The 22,258-nt window shown below is 41.5% G+C and overlaps 1 protein-coding gene across 1 annotated transcript in view; it reads left to right on the top strand.

Moving 5' to 3' along the window:
- Nucleotides 1–22,258, top strand: part of HOMER2 (homer homolog 2 (Drosophila)) — a 50,693-nt gene that overhangs the window by 6,447 nt on the left and 21,988 nt on the right. The window contains exon 2 of the mRNA XM_009994562.1: nt 11,261–11,417. Coding sequence (XP_009992864.1) covers nt 11,261–11,417 — 157 coding nt within the window. The remainder of the gene's footprint in view (nt 1–11,260; nt 11,418–22,258) is intronic.

Raw genomic sequence — 22,258 nt, 5'->3', positions numbered from 1 at the left:
GGGAGCAGGACTGTGGGGATCTGAAATAGGTGGCCATTGAAGTTCAGGTATTTCTAGGGTAGGTTTCTCCCAGTTTTACCTCCAAATGTGTGCACTTTGCTTTACTGCAGATTTAACAGGTTGTCAGGGTTTAGTTTTGTGTTTTTACTGGTGTGGGATTTTTGTTTTATACATGTTTTTCATGTATAACCTGTTGGTTACTTTTCAAATTTAGCAGTTTTTCTCTCTGAAACTCTGGAGATTACCAGAGGATCTTCACTTTTGTAGTGGGGTTGCTGGCAGTCTTTGATACCAACAACTAAATGCATATATCTGAGATCTGTACTGTAAATCTGATGGCAACAGATGGTGTTATATTTTTAAAGAATGAAGTGAATGACGTTAGCTTCTAAGTGTTTGAAGTTTCCTTTGCATTTTCAACTTCAAGCAGAAGAAATGTGTCATTCAGTGATCTTATTGGCTGCTAGGAATACATTAGTTTCAAGAACAGAGTTCCCCAGTTGCTTGGAGAGGTGTTGCCAATGTGCTAGCAGCAACCCAAATATGCTGGGTTCTGATTCTATTAGTCTGTTAAAATTGCCAGAAAATTGAAATCTGCTTTCTTGCAGGTAGTCTAATTTCAGCTGCACTGAGTGGGGAGTGATGCTGGCTTTAGCTGTGCTTGTGTCCAACACCTTGCCTTTCCCAACAGCAGCTCTGGGGTTCCAGGCTGTGAGCATCAGGGATGCACTTGCACTGCAACCTCTTTGCTGCTTTTACTGTCTTTGTTCTTGGCTACATTTGGTGATTTTTTATTTATTTATTTTTTTGTCTTCTAGAAGGAGGCTGTTAGCAAGAAATCTCTGTAAACATGGCAGTGCTATTGCCAGCTTGGTGCAGTTCTCAGCACAGGCAAGTTGATGAATGTACCAAAACCCCCAGTGCGACCATTGTTTTGTATCTAATCTCTTACAAAGTAGCTTATTCTTTAATTGCTTTAAGTTTTTACATGCTTAAGTGTCATTAAAGGCATGTATCCTTGTATTAAGCCATCTGTTGGCACTCTGTTTTCTTGCTGTCTAATAAAGCAGTCAGGCCTGAGTGTTTGATTAGCCCAGGTGCTCTGGCAGCATCTTGGTCACAGTGTGTGCCCTGCTGGGCCCTGCCTGTGCTGCCCACAGGTGGTGGTGGCCACTAGCACAAGCAAAGCCCTTTGGTTTTCTCCTGACGTTACGGTTGGTAGAATCCCTTATTTGATCCTGTAGGCAGTAGGTCAAAAAAACTTATACAACTTGTTCTTTAAACTGAACTGATTGTATCCTTTTTTTCTTCTTCCCCCCCCCCTTGTGTAAGTGGAAGAAAAACCTCAGGGCATCTGAATAGGGCATGGGAAAGCATATCGATAATTACATGCATGGATTAGTGCACAAAAGTACTCCCCTCCAAGGATCTGGTTAGTTCTGTGGCATTTGCAATAATGGAGCGTTGAATCATATTATTTTGCAAGAGCAAGGCTTTGATTATGCTACTGATTAGAGTCAACTTTTCAGATTTCTTTGTGCAAAGATAACCTCATCTGTCATGTAAAATTTGTGTAGCTTGGGAGGAGAAAAAGTCATAAACATAGAAATGCTGCTCTGGTGGAGTCAGTGAGTTTTACATGCACAAACACACATAGTCTTTCTCTTCAGTCTTAGGTTTGTAGGTACAAGTATTTTGATAATTCTGATGTTTAATCTCTTAATTTTTAAAATAAACACCAAATATTGCACAAAACCTCAAAGCATCCCCGGCCTTCTGCCACATAGAAGACATAGTGCAAAGGATTAATAATAACAATAAAGACTCCACTAGCATGCTAAAAGATTTCCCCTGTCAGTGTGCAAATGCAAAATGGATTACTCTCTTCCTTCAATATTGTGCTTACATTATTTTCTGCTCTTTGATAATTTCTTCCCAATACTAATGCTAGATGTGTATGGTGTCTGATGTGGGGTGAGGAGGCACCCAGGGCTCCACAGGAGTGACGGGCTCCCCCAGCAAGGCCAATACTTTGGGGGCTTCTGAGCAGCACTTGTGGGGCAAAGGAGGGCCCTGGGAAACAGGGCCTCTTCTTTCTGGGTAGTGCTGGAGGAACTTGGTGCAGTTCAGATCTGCACACTGGGTCCTTACTTGTTTGTAAAATAAACCAGTCAACCCCCCTGTGCTGTTTTACCTGTGCATGGGAAAAGTCTGAGTGACCATGGAGCTGTGGTTCTGTTGGGGTTCACTGAGCTGCTCCAGCAGCAGCAGAGGCCAGTATGTGCCCATCGGGGGTGAGCTGTTTCTCACATGTGGGATACCTCTGGGCTGTTGACCCCCACACACCCCACCATAAGAAGCTCCAGGGGGTCCCTCCTGCTTGAGCTCCCTACGCTGCAGCAGAGGGTCTTCCTAAGAGCTTTCCAGGGCAGCCCCCAACATGTACAACGTGAGGCTAGTGTGTGCCAATGCTTCGTCCTTCTTAAGAGCAGCTGCACGGGTACATTTTGGGGCAGGCATGTGGGTCTGTGAGCCAGAGCCCAGGGAGTTGTCCTGAGCCTGGAGTTTCCTGGCTTTGTGTCTGGGTGGGGGCTGCTGGCACCGGGCAAGGCGCAGGGGGAGGACATGCTCGCTCTGCTGCAGACTTGTGCTCTCTACTCCAAGATTTACACTTTCAATTTACAATGGCAATCTCTGGCTGAAATATTGCAACACAAACATTGTGCCACAGAGGAGCCAGTGCTAAAAGCATTAACTCTATTGGAGCTGGGGCGAATCCAGAGGATGTAATTTTTAACCGATCCAGAGAAATAGGAAGGTCTGGGGGGTCTGTTTATGTGCTGATGCAGCCTCCTTTGTCACCAAGGGTAGGACAGGTGCTGGGGACTAACAAGAGTACAAGTGGGGTTTTTTTCAGTTTAATAGGGTTTGAATTTATCCCTACACAAATGGGAGGCTATGTAAACATTAACTGGGGTGCAAATTTATAGATTCTCTTTCAATGTCTTCTCAGGAAAAATCTCTGAAATAATCAGAGTATCACAGCCAGTTTCACACACACGTGCCTCAACTTGTTTGTTTTTCCCCAATAACTAACCTTACCTATGGAGAATTAGTTCAGAGTCCACTCAGTTCCTGCCACTTGTGGATGGGTGTTTATTCACAGTGCCTTGAAAGTTTAATAGCCTTTGGAGATAGCCCAGAGCTTATTCACTGCCCAAGTTAAGCCTTTTAATTTGTATATTGACTTCACAAAGGCATAATGGCATTGTGAGATCTCACAGATGTTGCAATGATTTTCATACTGAGAGCTTTTGTCTTGAAGATTTATTCTTTTGGACTTAACTCAGCCACAAATCAAAAATCAGCTTAATTAACATCTATGCTTTTAACAGAAAATTAGCTAGCTAGTTTTATTTCTTAGGGTTTTTATTTTCATCTAAGTAACTGGATCTATTATGTTTCCTACAAACACAAGAAGTACTTTTGCTAATTACATTCCGTCTGTTGCAATAATAATTCCTGTAAAAGAAGAGGGCTAAATTATTAATTTTTTTTACATGAATTTCCTACATTGCTGCAGGTGTTGATATCAAATCTAATATAAAGTGGGCACCAGAGAATCATGGCTGGTTATTTGAATGAGTTGCACAACCTTGCCCTCAATTAATGCTGCTGCCACATTGAGCACTTCTTTTCAACCTCATCATGAGGAGATTGGTCTACAAAATGAGAACATAAGCAACTGAAAGACTGAAAAGAATGACTTTGAGTAAATTATATTTAAAAAATAACTTTCTCTTTCATATTTTCTCCTTTTTTTAGGGATGGTATAATTTCTGTGTTACTAGCTTGGGTTTTTCAGAAGTTGTTCCTTATATCCTCCTAAGTACCTGTAGTTCTATCCTGCAGCAAAACACCACCCAGGAGCGCAGGGTTTGACTAGCAGAGAACAGGCAAAGGCAGGTGAAGTAGTGCCTGCTGTTCTTCACAGAGAGAAAGAGATGAGCAAAAAGTGCAGTTGTTCCCTCCTAATCCAGCCTATTGCTTTGGGCCACTGCTCCCATCCCTCATGTCCTAATACCTCCCTTTCCGCTCTGTGCTCACCCTTTCTGCACTGTATTGCTCAGGGTTGCTTCTCCAGCCTTCCAAGTAATTTTTGCTATGGAAATACCTGGGTGAGGTGGACTATTTGCATTGTAGTACAAACAGGATCTGCCCTGGTTTGTGGAGAGTGGCTGGCTGAGGCGTGGTGGGCAGACCCACATCCAGCTACTGGTACTGGGCTGCAGGCTGGTTTGCAGTGCTGGAATCCTGTCCCACCTGTCTCTACACTGTGTAGGAGCAGTTGTTAAAACCACTGATAGCTTCTCTCTGGTCTGTAAAGTCTGATAATTTTTGCAATAGTCTCTTTTGTTGAGTGATGAATATTTAGCTGCTGATTTAGCCTTTTAAATTCACATAGTAAAAAACTTCCCTGGGTGGAAGATCTGATATAAAACTGCCCTGCAATGGTAGTGATAGCAGAGCTACAAAGAGGAAATGAGGCAATTTAATTTTATTTCCAGGCTTGCTACTGGCTGTTATCCTGGGATGCCATCTCACTCTCGATGGCTGCTTCCTCAGGTGTAAAATGGAGCCATTACCTACTTGCTGGCTTCACACTGAGTTTTGCACCCTTGAAGTTCAACAGGCTCTTCCTTTCTGCTGGTTGTATGTGCTGGCAGCCAGCACCCAAATTTGCCTGTCGCAGCTGATGAGATCTGACTGACCTGGATTAATTAGTATATGCCAATTTGGGAAGGGAGCAGGCAACCTGCACATCTCCCAGCTCTGTATATTGTCCATGCTGATGGGGCCCAGCCTGCTGTCCTGGTCCCTGTTCCCAGCCATGGAAGAGGCAGAGGTGGACACTGAGGTTACAGTATCTCAGGGAACTGGGCTGAGACGGCTGAGTTAGCTTTGTTTGTGGTGAGTGTAAGGGGGATGCACCTGTCCTGACTGGAGCGAGGCAAAGTTGGGTCCTCCAACTTCATCCTCGGTCATCATTAAGAAGCTAATTCATATGGTTTTACACTACCTGAAAAGACTCGATCCAAGATGGAACAAGCCTTCAATATGTAGAATTAACGGGCTGGAGGATAGTGGGCTCCCTTTTGCTTAGAGGAAAGGTTAATTTTGTGTATAAACTGCACGCAGTGTGCTAATTACCATGTGCAACCCCTTGTCCTGGTTTGAGCCAGGATGAAGCCAATTTTTCTTTTTACTGATTTTTTTTTTTTTTCTTCAGTAAGCTCTCTTGTAACTAGCAACAGTGTGTTCTGCTAGGCTGATAAGACAGTGGAATGTTTTTCTAACTACTGAGGCTTCAAGGCTGCACCTGCACTCTGCCAGCTCAGACACTATGGGGAGATCTGTGACCCCCCCCGTAGGAGGCTGAGTTAGATGGACAGCAAAATTGGCCAAAGATATTCCATTCCATATATCTACGTAAGCTCAGAGGAAGGTCAGAGATCACAGAGGACAACTTCCTTCCTTCTTCTTCTCCCCTTCTCTTCGGTCCATGGCCGGTGTCCGGGGAGGACTCTGTTCATCCATCATCGTCGATCCTCAGGCTTGATCTCTCGTGACCCCCATAACTCTCTGCTTTCTCCAGCAGCAGCTCCGGGATTCCTCGGGACTCTTCCCAGTTCAGGGAAGTGCTGTGGGAGTTGCTGGGGTGGGGGGAGGCGAGAGGCTTTTGCCCATTCCTGAACATATCTGTACATAATTGTATATATTTTCTTGTATGATTCATTAGTGTTTTAATTAAAGCTGTGTAGTTTAGTTTTCAATCCAGCCAAGTCTCTCTCTTTTTCTCTCTCTCCTTCCCTACCTGGGTTGGGGGGAGGGGGGATCGAGAGCATTGTTGTCGGACCTGAGTCAAACTGTGACACACCTTGAACTGTAACTTCTCCCACAGCAGTTATGTCCTTCATCAGAAGCCTGCATTTACATTACTTGGATTTTGGTGTTTTGGGGAGAGGGCTTGGTTGTTTTAAAGTTTGAAGTGTGGGTGTATTGAACAAGTGAGTAGTGTTACGGGGAGATGAAATAATAGTTTCACAGGTAATTTTTAAGCATCATTACTTGCCTACACTTTGATCAAAATGAGTATTTCAAATAAGAGAAAAATCTCCATCCATGAGCCCAGAGGCCATCATGCATCAGGAACATCTAGAAAGGCAAGGCAGCAGCAGCAGCTTGGCAGGGCAGCTGCACACCCCGAGGCTTGGGGACCCCCAGTGCAAGCTCTGCTGCTGGTGAGGGGGGACATTTGGTGACTTCTGGGGTTGTGGAGGAGGGACTGGTAAGCTTGCCACTTTCAGAAGTGCAGAATGTAATAATTCAGTTTCCTTTGAGACCAAAGGTACAGGTTTTCCTTGCTAATGTTCGCTTAGCCTTTGGAGCAGTGCATGCGTTTTTGAGATGTCAGAGACACAGGTGATGCTCAGTGGCTTTGGGAGCTGTCATTGCTGTCATCCCACTCTCCCACAGGAGGAGAGGGCAGCTGCCAGGTGGGAGGGTTGTGTGTAAAAATAGGAACAGCACTCCTGTTTTTAGCAACATTGCTTATTTTTTAATTATCTTCAATAAATATGAATGGCACTCCAAATTACGTGATGTGTGAAGATACACAGAGGATTAGTTTTTTTATTGCACTGTCAGACAGTAGTAGCGATGCTCAAACCAAGTAACTGTTGACACCAAGTTTATAATTTTGCATTTAGCAAATAAAATTTTTTATATCATGGTCAGAGATGTGGGGTACATCACAATGTAGGATTTTGCATTTGTACCTATTCTTCTTTCTTGAAAGATCCTCATTATCTAATACTTGTTATAGCAAACCATTGCGGATCTGCTGGCGCTGTCAGGTAGCATAAACCTCAGTGTGTGCATGACACTGGCCCGTAGCAGGAAACATCATGTTCCAAAAACTCTAGGCTGACACACTGTCTGCAGGCATGTGCATCCTCTGCCAAATGGCAGCTGCATGAGGATGTATTCTTCTTAAAAAAATACTTACTCCAATTGGTAAATCAGACGGTTAGTGCAAAGCTGTCTAGTACTCTTGTGGGGAGAGCACAAGAGCACAACTAATTCTGTTCTGTAAACTAGAAATCCTCTTCAAGACAACAGATCTATTGAAGTTTTCTAAGGTGATCTGTTAAAAGTTTTAGCAAAATGTGCAAATAGTGGTTCTGCCTCTGGTGGAGTACCAGAGCTCCTGTCACAAATACATTTGATGTTCCAGATCCTACAAGTAAAGGAGCTGCTTTGCTCTGTTTTTTGCTCGGTCAGTGCTGTGCCCACCAATGGATACTTGGCACATTTAAAAGACCTTGGGCTCTCCGGGTGGCCCCATGTGTGGCTGGAGTCCTTGGTCTGGGCTCTCCAAGGTGCCAGCTGACCACCCAGCCAGGGCTCACCATGCCACAGCTCCATCCCAATGTCCCACAGCCCTTACAGCACTGGCTACCAGTCAGCAGAGTCTTTACAGCTGAAGTGATTTAAATCACTGGTTATGCTCAGGATTCAAATGATAAACAAGGTACTTTCAGTTAAGTAATTTGAACTTTTCCTGAATGAGAGCTCATTCCTGTTGATTAGGAAGGCTAATATAAAACACATCTTGCAGCTATGCACACACTTGTAAAATTTGGCATGGTTATATATTAACCAGAAAATGATACTGTATCTCACAAAGCTGTGCATGTAGTTAGCTCCAGAGTATTTATTCCTGCTTTTTTTCTTCAGAAAAGGTTAGTGACATATTTCTACTTTAATGGTGAGTGCTTTTTACTTTAGACTTGTCCCACATGACACAAGGGTGGAAATTAAAAGTCATCTAAAATATGTTAAACCATGACTTGAAAATTATTGCAATAATATTTATAAAACATGCTAGCCATGTTTAATAATAAAAAGCTTATCAAATTGCATTTTCTTTCTTAATCTACATTATTAGAAAAACCCTCTTAGCTATAAATTAAGACTCTATTTGATACATTTCAATCAACTTTAAACAGTGGATATTACTGTCAAATTGATTTTTAAACATATTTCTTTAAAAAGAGTTTAATCAATTATTAACCACTTTGGTTAAAATTCATGAGATTTCAAACATTAATAAATTCTCTTTGCCTTCTGATTTATGAGCCTGCAGCCTGGCTTGGCTGGCTTCTCCCTGCCCCCCCCCCCCGGGCAAAGTGACAATGTAAAATAAGGACCAGCCTACGGGGGCTCAGCCATCAAACAAGGCAGGGTGTACCATGGGAATTTCAAGTTAGTATTGCTCTTGTTTTAAGCCTAAGACTTGATAAATCTCTGTTAAAATGAAAAGAAAATAAAGTAATTCCTCTGTTGGTAAAGTGCTTTCTCTAATGTCAGATATTGCAAGTGAGTAACACAGAATAATCCTTCTCAATTTGGACCTCTGTAAGGCTGTGGCAAGAGTTGTAAAAGTGTCTAATTCAGCATTTAATTAACAAATTTAGTGCTACAGTTTAATAGTTGCCTGTATGTGCCTCACTGGTCAAAGAAGTTTGGGAAGCAGTGAAGGAAGGTATATCCCCATGAGAAAGCTGCGCCGCTGGAGTTTGTCAATGCAGTTGGCTTTGCAGATCTGCAGTGGTGGGAAGGGAAGCAGGGCAGAGAGCAGCCAGCTGGCTTTTCCAAATTTGAGTCCCAACCAAAGATCAACAGCTCACTTATCTTGAATGAGTTAATGCTCAAGTTTATACATAGCATTTTATTAAAAATAAAAAAATCAACTATGCAGTATCACTGTGAGGGATTGGGCTGCTGTTTGCACCTAGGAAAACAAAATGCACTTCTGTTGTGTTTAATAGTAATAAGGATTAGAAACATAGTCTGGTTTGCCTTTTTAATGAAAGCCCCACGTGAATGGATAGATGGCTTCCTCAAGCCCTGAGCTTCCACTAAGTTATCCGCTTGGATGCATGTGTACAACTCCTGTTGACAACAGTAGTTGCTACAAGACTCCTGAAAAAGTGGAGATAGTTTTTTCCCTCTATTCTACTTTTTTTAATCTCCAGGTTTACTTTATTCTTACTGCTTCTGCTGCAGAGAGGCCAGGCATAGTTTTAGCAGTGTTTTCTGGCATTGCTAAGATGAGTTAACAGACTTAAAGTTGTTTGTGGAATAGGTTTGTATGGAGGAAACTTCTGAAAGTTTAGACTGCAAGATACAGGTCATATCGCCATTAGTAAAAACAATTATTAGTAGAATCCACTAAAAATACAGAACTAAGTAAAAGGTGAAATAAATTCAAAATTATTCTTCACTCAGGAAAAGCCTGTATTTTTTAGAGTAAAAGTGTAAGCTTGGGGGAAACTTCCCTACCCTGCTTTCCTTATTGCAAACCAACTCATGACCTTTGTGGTTGTACTGCTAACCTTGTGTAATGGATGATGAAAATGTTTTTTAAATATTACAGAGACCTGCCCCTTCTCCCAGCTGAGGGCTGCATCGATTTTAGCATGTGATGTTAGAGTCGGGTTCAGTGAGTTGCTGATAAGGAAGAGCTGAACCAAATGCTACTCTTTCACAGCTGTAACATGACAGTCCTGTTGTAATTAAAATTTTACGGGGATCAGCACAGCTGTCCATGCAAAAACCTGCATGGCAGCCCCTGGAGAATGTGAAACTTTGCATGTGTCTTGAAAGGTGAAAACCATTATTTCCTTTTCTCTCTCTTGAGGCCTTGCTGGGCTTTTCAAGCTCACTGCATCTTTCCTGAGCTAATTCTACACTTAAATTGCTTAGTCTGATTGATATTTGTAACTTTGTTCCCCTTGATTTTAACTGCAATGGTCTAGGTCATATGTGATGTTTGGTATGTGCCTAGATATGGTTCCTGAAGTTATTCTGTTCTAATATTCATATTGAGGTAAATATACAGGGAGATGAAGATTATAGAAATCATATTTAAAACATAGTTCCAAAACTATGGGCCTGTAAGTAACAGAAAATATTTATATGGATATGAAAGAATAGCATATGAGAGTGAGAGACATCCCTGGTCTTTCACCTACCCTTTTCATTTGCATTGTGTAAATTTCAGCCTGGCAGCCTTTTCAGTTTGCATGTGATTTTTGGGTGGTAACTGTATTGTACTACAATTGTTTTTGTATCCTGTCATAATTCTGTCAAGTGGAACTATTCATGATATAGTATTATATTTTGTGTGTGATAAGAGTATATTGAGTGGTGCAGTTAATATAGACCATTATATGCTGCAGGTTTTAAGAACTAAAAGCATCAAAATTTATACAAAAGTACAGTAGAGCTTCATTTGCATGTTACTTATACTTCTGAACTTGGATTAAAGGTATAGTTGGAAGTTAATCTAGTTTTATGGTCTTTAGGTAAGTCCTAGTTCTGGTCTTCAACCTAGAAGACTTTGTATGTATCACATTTTGTTCTTTTGGTCCTGTGTCTTCTCTGCTTTTACATGTGATTTGCATTGTCAATGGTAAAACAAAACCCCTCCACTGTGTGCACAATTTTCTTGATGAGAAAAAGCATCCAAGGAGGGCTGATGATCAGGAACAGGGTGCCAGGGGCAGTATCTCATGCCCTGAGAGCTGAAGTGAAAGACAGTACATATTGACACAGGGTTTTGATTGTGTTTCTTTTTCCCCTCGCTCCCCAGAATGATTGACTAGTTTTGCATCTGATTAAGTTTTCATGCACATCCACAGAACAGTGGGATTCTAAGGATAGAGGTTAACAGTTCAGTAATTATATCATGCTGGTAGGTTGTTGGAGTCCTTGGTGCATCCACAGAGGAACCCTGGCTGTAGCTGGGTGGTTCACTGGAATGTGTGGCAGTGGGGGACTTGGTGTTGCTTTTGGCAAGAAAGGAAGAATACATGTGAGTGTCTTTTCTTGGAAATTAATAATTTGAGGAAAAGGTGGGTACTGAGTTGGTGTAACATGGGGAGAAAAAGCCAATTCCTTCCTGCACTACAGCAGTAACTTTAGGGCACTGAATGTCACTCAGTGGTGCTAAGGAGAGGTACTTAAGGCTGGATGGTGGCTCAGCAGCATTGCTGCTCTGCCTTTTCACTTGGGGGATTGCCAGGCACTCTCTGTCTTGTGCTTTCAAGAAGCCTGGTCAAGGCTGGGCTTCTGGGACATTTCATCTTCCGCAGACTCATGCATCCATTTCTCCTGTCCCTCCCTATTCCAGAGAACAGCCCATCTTCACCACCAGAGCCCATGTCTTCCAAATTGACCCCAGCACGAAGAAGAACTGGGTTCCCGCAAGCAAGCAGGCTGTAACTGTTTCCTACTTCTATGACAGCACGAGAAACAGCTATCGGATTATCAGTGTGGATGGAGCCAAGGTAGGAGGCTGGTGGTACCTCGGCGTGTTTACTGGGTGGAGAGGATCGTGGCTGTCAGCCCTGGCTGAAGGTAGACGTAGATGGGCTACGTTAAGCACTTAAGTTCATGCTCACTTTTTAAATATAATCCATTACGGACATTTGTAGTGATAATTGGAAAAACACAGGGCAACCAGAGAATTATTCTGCCAAACTTAATTGGTTTTATCTCTGACCGGTTAGACTTCCCAAGCTTAGTGAGCCAAGAATTTTAAATGTCCAAATTGAGTCTGTAGTGCAGGATCTGCAACCCCCACCCATTCTAGGTAGATAAGGGTGAGGCCTTTTTGGTGAAAAAAATGTTCTTGCTGAAGGGAATGAGAAGACAGGTATGTGCAGACTAGAGCTTTTAGTGTAAATGCCAACTCTATCTTCTCTTTTGCCTGGTTGAACTGTTTGCAGTTTAGCGCTTAATTTTCTTCAGCTTTCACTCTGGAGTTCATCAGCCTTAGGTGACAAATTAGGCATGAAAGCTTTCCCCCCCTCACTCTTTTTTATTTTGTTTTGCATTACCAAATAATGAAGTATGTCCTGTAAGAATCCAAATCAGTTGGACTGAATAGGTGGTTCAGACAACTGTTTTAATTATATACTAGATTTATCCCTCTGGTTAGTCCCTCCAAAGTAACTTGTGAGATGACTGGTTTCCCCTAGCAAACCTCAGTCAGAGGGGTAAGTTAAAACATTTCACTCATGTACAAAAATTGCCTGTCATTTTTGCCAAAGTACAAACCACAGGGTAATGAGACAAGTTTACAGCTTGTTTGTCTGTGTTCCTGTGTGGATGAGGAAGCTGAAAAATTGCTGTCCTGAGAGAGAGAGATCGCAGAAATCATCCCTTAATAAAGCTTTTCTATTTGTCATGCCTATTTCACATGCTTGTTTTTCCAAACACCTCCTGTGCTATATCTGGTTGTATATTGGCTTATAAATCAGACATACTGCTTGCTTAAATTGATGGTAATGTTTCATTGACATGGGTACAGCATTAATATATCACCATCACTGCGCTGTTTGTGCTGGCGTGTTCATTTCCAGACATGCCAGCGAACTGCCCTGGCTGCCTCGGTTTGCAGCCAGCAAACACCTGCAACTTGCTGGGGAGGGCTGAGCTCCCCAAAATTTACCTACACCCTAATAATCCTGCTTGGACAAATCTGGTGCTGGTGGTAGTGGGCTGTTGGCAAACCCTGGCAAGTGAGATTTCCAAGCCAAAACTGCTGTACTCACAGCAGTGGGTCGCTTGATTTGTGGATGTGCATGCATGCGTTAAGACCAATTAATGAAAAGAAAGTAATTACTGTATGTGGCAGGGACAGTGTACGCCTGCAGGCAGAGGTCCTGCCCAGAACAGCAAAGTGTGTGCTGAGAATGAGATAGGCATCCAGGCTTTGCTTTGTAATCTGCCCAAAAGATGTTCAGAAAGAACCACCCTCTGTTTAACATGTCCCAGAAGAAGGTGAGCTTTCCATGATTAAATTTCTCCCCCAGGGCTTCCTGTGCAAGAATCAATTGCTGGCCACATTAATTTTTTATTGAACCTTTGCTGATTAAGGAACAGGTTGAGAAGAGATACTGTGTTCACACTCACCTCTGTAGAGTTCCCAGTTACCCTGCCTGTCTGTTTTAAGAGTGATGGTTTGGAAAAATAAGAGTGTTTATACCTAAATAAGTTAAAAGATGCTTTCCCTCCTCGAACAACTATTGTTTAGTGTTTTGACCTACTTTTCTATCCAAAAATGAAACTGGATAGGACTATGAGGAAGAATATAAACAGCATGGGCTGCTGTTGACCTCCTTTCTGTACATCTCACTTATTAGAATAAAGTCCTCCATGTGTTGGCAAATACCAGATGGATTAGCATCAAGGTATCACTGCTGACAAAAGTTATCTCTGTTATAAAGACAAAAAAGCTGAATCTCAAAGTAAGGGACTTGACCCTACAGGGAAGGTGGTGATGAAGGATATGTATCTCTTACAAGACTCTATCCTTGTCTGAAATGCAAAGGGGCTGTTCTAACCCTTTATTTTAGACAAACATTTATGATGCACATTGGCTTGCGGAGAAATACCTCTTTAATCCAACTTGCATGTGGGATTAATTCTGGGAGTTTTTTACCTTATGTTGATGTAACGTAGTAGCATTAAAAATATTTTTTCAAATGTAGAGCATTTCACTTAAACATTGTTTGTTACCCAGTTGCACAAGCTTTACTGTACTTCTGGCATTCTCTGTATCACTCTGGGTGGTGTGTTGAACTGCAAGTGTGTGGAGCAGTGTAGGGCTGCTGAAACCCATCAGCCCTGCTGCTGTGCAGAACACCTGAGGAGCATCCATTTCCTACTCACACACCAGCACCCCATGGGCTGTAACTCTGCAGGAGTGGCTTCCACAGGCAGCTTGCTGCTATCACTGAAGGTCTGGACCCTCCGCAGTCCCCTGACCTTCAGCCCCATCCTCTCTTCTCCCAGCAGGCACAGCCTGTCCCCTTCCCCTTCCTGTCCCTTGTTCCCAAATTCCCAGGGCACAGAAGGTGCTGCAGGGCAAAGGGGAACAGGAAGATTTAGGAGTGGCTGGAGACCCTAGATTTGAAACAGATTGTGCTGCTTTAATTTCTTGTGTTTGCAAAGCTAGAAAAGAATGGGTGTTACAATTTCTGGGTCTTTCACAGAAAAACAGATGCTGTGTACAGTAGCTTACAAGTTATAGCAGAAGATTTCAGAGATACCACACAAGTGTGGACTGGATGATCTTAACCAAGATACTATTACCAAACAAGGGAATAGATTAGTATATCTCTTAATTACATTATAATTTACTGTATGTTGTTGAAAAAGTAATTTTGTCGTGATGTTTTAAGAAGTTTCTAGCCAGAGGCTGTTTAAACTGCAGCATGATGAGTGCTGGAGGAAATGATACAGTAAAATGCCAGGGCACACGCTGATTTGGAGTTAATGAGGCAGCCAAGAGACTTCACCATATGAAAGTGCCCAGTATTTTGGGCAAAAGTCAACCCTGTTGTAAAATGAAAAAATATAGTTATATTGCAGGGAGAGCATGAACTGATATATGCCCAGTTTCTGTGTAGTGTGTGGGAAAAGCCACACACAGGGATCCTCATTAGACGTGACCTACATTGTTTTGCCTTTTAGAGGTGAAAAGAAAGTTCGAAAGCATAAAATTTACTCAGAGTGATATCCTCTGTTATCCTGTGGAATAAGGGATGGTCATGCCCTATTTGGTGGGTCTGTGTATTTTTTTAATAAATTGTAAATACCTGCTCTCCAAACAGTATAGACAAGGGGGGAAAGATCAGAAACTTGTTTCTGCATAGAATTTGAGAAGGAAATAAAACCCCTCAAACAAGCTTCTTGTCCTCATTTTCAAATGTTCAGATGTTACATTTCTATAGAACCTGTGATTGCAACAGCAGTGTTTTTTGTCTTTTGAGAAATATAAAACTGTCTTAAAAATTAATAGTCAGCAACAAAGTGTATAGGGAGATGTTCTGAGACAGCAGCAGCAAAGTGACACAGCAAAAGTCCTCTCAGATGCCAGTCTTCAGTTGTCTCTGTGAGATGCTTAAACAGATGGCTAGAAAAAATTAAGGTTTGGATTAAAAAGATAAATAAGAGTAATTTTGGTAATACATGGTACAGAAACAAAGACTTTGTGTTTCAGGGAGAAAAAAAAATAGTTGGCTGACACTCATTCCCAGTTGCTAGATCATTTAAAAGAGTTTATTACCTGCCAGTTACTTTGAATATTGAAGATCAACAGCTGAGTGTAAACATGTGAAATTACTGAAGGGTCAACCAGAAAAAAAGCTGTGCTGGGAAAGCAAAATCAGTAGGTCTGTTTCTGAAGTAAATTGCAACTAGGAAGAATATGGGCCAAATTTTGCCAGTCAGTACTCACATGATGTTCCCCAAAGTGAATACAGTTAATTACATAGTATGATGAAGCTGTTTGATTAAGGGACATGTATGGCCTTATGATGTGACCTGTCAGTGAGTGTCACAGCAAGAATGGACAGTGTGATTTGCAGAGCAGAAAGAAGCTGGCAGGGACAGAGCCCCTGCAGTGTGTGGGAGCAGATATTTAGGGAGGTAAGAAGGGGTGATATGTAAATCTGCTACTATTTGATTTATTTCTGGCTTTCTCAGTTCCTGTAACAGTCCTAATTGCTACCTAATTTAATAGCTGCCCACCTCTTTCTGACCATGCTTTTTTTGTTCGCGCTATTTGAGGCAGGCGTCCTCAGCACACAGGGAGGAAATTCAGAGATCTTGCAGTGCTGTGCCCAGAGACGCAAAACAAATCATTTTCTTTGCCCATGGAAATGGAATTATTTTAAGACAGGGTTGGTAAAAATATCCTGAAGGATTTTATCAAAAGGCAACTCTTAGATTTAAGAAGCTTCCCTTTCACAGGAGAAGAAATTGCAGGGTATGGCAGCACGGATGAAATTCCTTCATCTGGCTAGTTCTATGTGTTCTTTTTTTTCTTTTCTTTCATTGACGTAAATTAAGCCATTAAACCAGTGGCAACCCTTTCTTAGGAAAAACCTACTAAGTAATTTAGATACTGCACAATTTTTGGCACTGAACTAAAAAAGGCTTCTGGCAATGCATATCTCGCCAGGGGCCTGCGTTGGTGTGGCAGCATTTAACTGTGCCTCTAAGACCTCATGGATCTGACTTGGAATAATGTGTAGCAGAAGCCATCACAATACAACATTGCCTTCCCTCTTGACGTCCAGAGTATCCATGTGCCTTCACCTGACCCCATGCTTCATGAATTAGGTGGGTAGCCAAGGATAATGGGATGTAACAGTACATGAAAACTGACCTTACAAAGTGGCGTGATGCCATTTCTTTTAATGTACACAGAGAAATCCTGAATTGCATGCTTATGATTTCAAAAGGTGTGAGTAAGCACATATCTGTGTTGTGTCAGAGGGATGGAGATTCTTTTATTCCCAGTTCTGCCTGGCCTAGTTTCATTTATTGCCATGGCTGGTTGGGTGTGCTGTGTGCATCCCAGAGGAGCGTGGTGCTGCTGGGGTCTGAGCCAGCTGCCCTGTGCCTGCTGAAATGCCCAGCAGTCCTGCTCCTCATCCTGCAGAATACTTTTCTGACTGTAGCACTGACAGGCCTGTGATTTCCAGAGAGCCCCTGCTGGTAAAATCTGATTAAATTAGCAGAAAATGTTTTTAATTCTAGTTTCTCAAACCTTTTTTCACTGCTGGGTAACTGAGATGGATAGTTCTTTTTTTTCAAAACTTTTTTCTGTCATATTCTTTTTTTGCTCTTTGCACCTTTTCTTTCAGGCTAGCTGGGAAATCCCTTCTCTTCTGGTTGTTCTAGAAAGAGTGCCAGCCATAAAACAGGGGTGTGGGGGAAGCACGAGCTCAATAGTACTTTTACCTCTGACACTGAGAGCTGAAAAGGACCTTTCATCAAAAAGGCAGCATGTGACACGTGTTACTGTTTGTAGAGCTCTAGAGACATCCCAGCTTAAGGGTGACACTGCGTTAGATCTGAGTGATTACTATAATACAGAAATTGTGACATATTTGATCACCTTCATCTTATCTTTATCATAGTATGTTAAGTATTTGATGAACTATTGGAGCTAATTTCAGCATGGCTACTAGCACTGGAGATAATACTGGAGCCATAAAAGAGTAATTCCAACAGATGGAACTAATTAACCCCCTACATAAAAGGAATAACATATTTTGAATAGAAAAATAAGGAACAAAATATAATGTTAATGCATAATTCTCTTCTCCAGTGTGCTTAGTTTGTGTGTATGTTACAATAAACATCTCATTCCTTTTATGTTAGCACAGTAACTATTAAGTAAAAACATTTTTTATATATACATAAGAGATGAGAACTTCAGTGTTGAGACAGAGCAACTAGAATAATACCTGTATACTTAACTTCTGTGAGTCTATATTAGAGCCTTTAAAATAATGTGTTGCCATTTAATTCAGTCGCATCAGATGACTTTGCTTTGTGAGGCAGCTGTAGTGTAGATGCTCATCTGCCAGAGACATGTTCTAGTACCAATTGTGCTAAACAAAGTCCTTTGTAAAATATACCTGAAGAGTCTCGAGCTGTTATTTGCAGTCTCTTTTGGGTTTGTTGTTGCTGTAAATAATGAAGCTGGATTGGGTTGCTCTCTGAGAGACAGCTGTTCCTTTCACAGCAAAGTTCTACTTCATTTTGTATGATGAATGGTTAAGAGCAGGAGAACATCTTCCCTGCCCTGAGACATAGCATACTGGTCTGACCTACGCTGGAATTGGTCTCTCTCAGATAGTGAAACATATTGCAATCAATAATTCATGTTTTTACTGTGTTGGTTTGAATAGCTATTTCCTGATTTCATTTGAAGATGTTGTAGTGAATGCAACTCCCTGATTTTTAGCATGGCTTTGAATTCAAGGTGGACTCTGCGTTTATGGAGAGCTGTTCGTCAGTGGGTGATGCTGGTGCTGTCCAGGCTGAGGTTGCAGGACCAAATTGTTGCACTACAGAGGGGTCATGTTGAGAAATAAATTGTTCAACATGTGGAGTATCAAGGAGAGGTGTGAATGTTGGGGTTAATGGAAGTTGAAGCAGGACAGATGAAAATAGAAAATGAAATGTGTAATTTAAAATGAGGATGAGTGTCTCTGTGGGGTGAGCACACTGATGTGCTCACTGGATCCTTCTGCTTCATAGACCAGAACTTCAGATTCTTCTCAAATAAGAGGTAATGAAACTAAGGAAAATAACTGTACTTGATGATCTTAAAAGATTTGTGTTATCTATGTTTGAGGTGTACACACCTTGACTAAAGTTACCGGAGGTTCTGTTTCTCTCTAGACATTAAAGTAACTTGAGAACATTTTCTTTGGAATTTGGTGATGATGAAATGCAGCATAGAGGAGAGGCAGAACTGTCAGCCCAGCATGAGACTATCCACTTGCATCATCCTTTATTTGCTTAAGGTGTTATCAAGTATTCAGAAACTCAGGCTGAGGGGATGTTCAGGATTTAATAACTGGGACCATGGTACATTGCCTGGAGTTGTGTCTGCAGGAGAATTTTCAACAGTTGCCAAGACTGGTTTAAATAGGTACAGCTAGTAACATTGGGTGCACTTGTGTAGACAGGTCCTTGAGTGTTCAGAGGATAAAAAAAAAAGGGCTTAACTGCAGTCATAATTTCAGAATTACTAACACCAGTGGAGATGAGCTGGGAATGGAAGGAAAAATTAAAAATGTTTGCACAAACAAGACCTGGGACTGCAAGTGAAAGAGAAAAAAAGCAGGAAAATGGAGCAAAGTAAATACCAGGAAATTTGGTGGGTCCCTTGAGACTGCATAAAGCAGAAAATCTGATAATCTGCTGAAGATATGTTGTGTTTTGTTTTTTTTTTTTAAAAAAGACTGGCACTGTAGAGGTCATATCACGTAAATGTTTCTATATTAATCTCCTTCCAAGTTATTAACTTTGAAAAGTGGCAAATTCTCTGTTCATTGTCTGGATTATTTCTGGAAATAAATCCTTCAGAAGCCAGTTAGGAAGCTTAGGAGAAAAGATAACAAAGTGCTGGCAACAGCTGTATCCTTGACAGAGGCAGAGAAGCACATCTGCCACTGTTTGATGCTATCTGGCTCATTTTTCTGCTTGTCTGTACAGTGTGTGTGTTTGTCAGTGGAAAGATCACACTCAGCTGGATCTAGGAGATCAATGTTGCAGAAGCCTTTCCAGAAATGCGATTTGTTGCTCTTTAAAAAGGAAAAAATAACAGGAAAACAGAAAAATCCATGCTAAAGGATTTCTCATTGCACCAGCAAGTAGGGAAACTTTGATCTGGGTAGATTTTTCCTTTTTAAAACCTCTCCATAAAATTTCTTGGAAAAGTTCTGTAGACCAGTGTTTCAGCACGTAACTGCCTCACACACAGGTTTTTCTGATCACCACACTCAAGTATGAATGTGGCATCTGAAGGTGCCAGGGGGGTTAATTAAACAAAATGGTGTTACTGTAAAGAAACATGGAGTTAATCAAAGGAAGCCTGTTTCAGGTCATGATCCTTTAACTTAGCAAAGCTTTTGAAGAATCTGTAACATTTTTTAATTATTTTTTTTTTTAAAAATATAACCTGTAATTAGGTGAAAACTGAGGAGAAATTCAAGGTTTTTTGTAAAATCACTCACACGGGCACAAAATGGTAGAGTCTCCAGCTACTTTCCCTCATCTTTTTAGTTTCATCAGTTGCTCAAAGGAAAACCTGTTGAATGGGACTGAAACAGGCAAATTTAAAGACGGTAGAAACTTACGTGCCTGCTCACCAGACTCCAGTGAGCTGAGTGGTACTTGCTTGCTGGTGGGTTTTGTGTTATGCTGCCTTTTTCTTCCAAAAGAACTTCTAAGGGGACTGAGGAACCTTGTGCCCAAAGTTGAGCTGAGCACATGCTCCATCCCCTCGAGCTTTCCACAGCCTCCTCCCAGGGACTTAAGGGCTGCCACGAATTGCAATAAACACATCACTGGTTAGTTCTTGGTTTCCTGACCTGGAATTTTCACTGCATTTTTTTTTTTTTTTAAGTTCAGCTGCTGAAATTAGTAAAGAATAATTCCTATAAGCTGTGCTTCATGAAACTCTAAGGATTGCTTATCCAGAGAATCCACTGTATCAATTCTTTGTTCCCTTCTGCCCCCCTGCTCCTGTGCCAGAGGTATCTAATACTTGGAAATCCCTATTCAGACAGTTAATGTATCAGACATGCTAATCAAGTCACGCCAGATGGAGTGTATAAATAAACGACACTGCAGTGTGTATTTTTAAAATTTGAGCAGCAAACCTGATTGGCAGTTTTACAAAAAGAACCCAAATATCACTTCTTTCTTGACTCTGTGTTGCAAGGTCACATCCGGTAGTTGTTAGATGGAAAATGAGGAATCACATTAGTGACTGTCAGCCATTAAATCCTAGCTGAAGTCCCAAGCTGATTCTCCCTGAGGAGTGAACAAGATGATCCAGCCTCCACCTAGCTTTATTTTCTAACAGAAAAACAAGGGATGAGGCATTTTTGAGGATGCAGAAGGATTAGTATTTTGTTGTATCTCATAGATACTGTGTCTTCAGTTATGTTAATATCTTGCTCCTGATTGATTGTACCTGACTGTCATCTAACAGTGACCACTTTTAGGTGCTTTAGAAGATGCCAAGTCATTTCCTAAATGGGAAGGGACAGCTTTTCCAGGTTTTAGAGGGGAAGCTTTAAGCTATCCCATGGCTGACAGTTCACTGGGGAGTGTGGGTTGTTAGAGAGAGGAGTCATTAAGGACACCACGTGGCCACGCCTTTTCTGACCTCTGCAAAGGGACCTTCAGGCTTAAGTGAAGCTGTTGTCACACAACTAGAAGGATGCAGAAAACAATCAGTACTTAAATGACTCATGTAGGGATATGGTTATACTCTGCATAAAGGTTATATGCTTTTAATAAATCCTTTAAAGTGCGAATAGGATATAACTATGGATTTTTTAAAAACTGTATCTAATTCTAAATAACACAACCTTGGTCCCTCATCTCAATTTTAATCTCTAGGAAAAAATAAACAATCTTCCGCCTGTCTCTGTTAAGTTGGAAATATTATTTCTCATGTGAAAATAATACACAAGCATTTTCATGTCTATATTTTATAAAATGTTGTATGAAATTCCTGGTTAACAATTTGTTCCAGCATAGAGGGTTTGAAAATCCTAGCTGTAGATTTTCTTCATGAAACAGCTGCTGGTGCTTGGAATCGTGTGGGTGGGTGGATGTGTGTGCTGTGCCTAAAAGGAAAAAAAATCTAGTCAGATGTCAAAGCAAAAATAGGAGATTTTTAGAGATTTAGACTGGGTGGAGGAGGTGGGAAGCCAACTCTGCAGAGATGTTAATTACCTTGGGAAGAAAAAGAGAGCAATGGAGTAGGTGTAGCAGGAGATTTACTTAATAGAATTCACGTAATTGTGAACCCACTTTCATTGCATTTAGACAGGTTCTCAGTGAGGGCTTTACAACAGAAATATTTTATGAGAGGAAAAACAGTTATTAGTCTTTTTATTGGGAGGAGGGGCTATTTTTACATCTCTTTTATGAAGGAGGACAAGAGCTGTATGTTTCTTGTTTGATTTGTTGGCTTTTGGGTTTAAAAATGAGCCTCATCATTCACGGAATTATCCTGGGGATGCAAGGTGATGCAAGGGAAAAAAAGCTACATGCAATTGCAGAAATGGCCCTCTTCCCCACAAAGCAAGCAGCAGCATGTGAGTTACTATATCCATAAAAGGTGAATCTCCATCTGCAGAGGGAGTTCAGGTTGGGAAGTGAGTACTTCAGACTGCACCAAGTCCTCTGCAGCTTACAAGGCATCCCAGCATCTTCCTCTTTGCAAACTGCAGATGAATCACTGCAGTTCCTCTCCTGTCCCCTGCAGAAATTCATGATGTAGTTATGGAAGCTTTTGCAGTCCCTTGATGGGTGAAATAACTGCTGTCCTGGTTAACTGTGTAGAACAGTAATTCTTGACAAGCAGGGGCTGGCCAGGCTTACTGGCACTGTAGGGATTAAATTATGGATACCCAGAGCTGGGGTCTGGTAGTAAATGTCCTGCCAACCGTTGCCTGTCCTGTGCTGTGCCCCCCAGTCATGCAGAAACCATGGAGCAGAGCAGGAGGAACAGCAAAGTGAAGACAGTCCATGTTCCTAAGATATACTTACAGTGTTTACAACCTAATTAATCCAT

Source organism: Chaetura pelagica, unplaced genomic scaffold (assembly GCF_000747805.2).
Source record: "Chaetura pelagica isolate M959 unplaced genomic scaffold, ChaPel_1.0 scaffold222, whole genome shotgun sequence".
Classification (NCBI taxonomy): domain Eukaryota; kingdom Metazoa; phylum Chordata; class Aves; order Apodiformes; family Apodidae; genus Chaetura; species Chaetura pelagica.
This window is presented reverse-complemented; position numbering and strand designations above follow the sequence as displayed.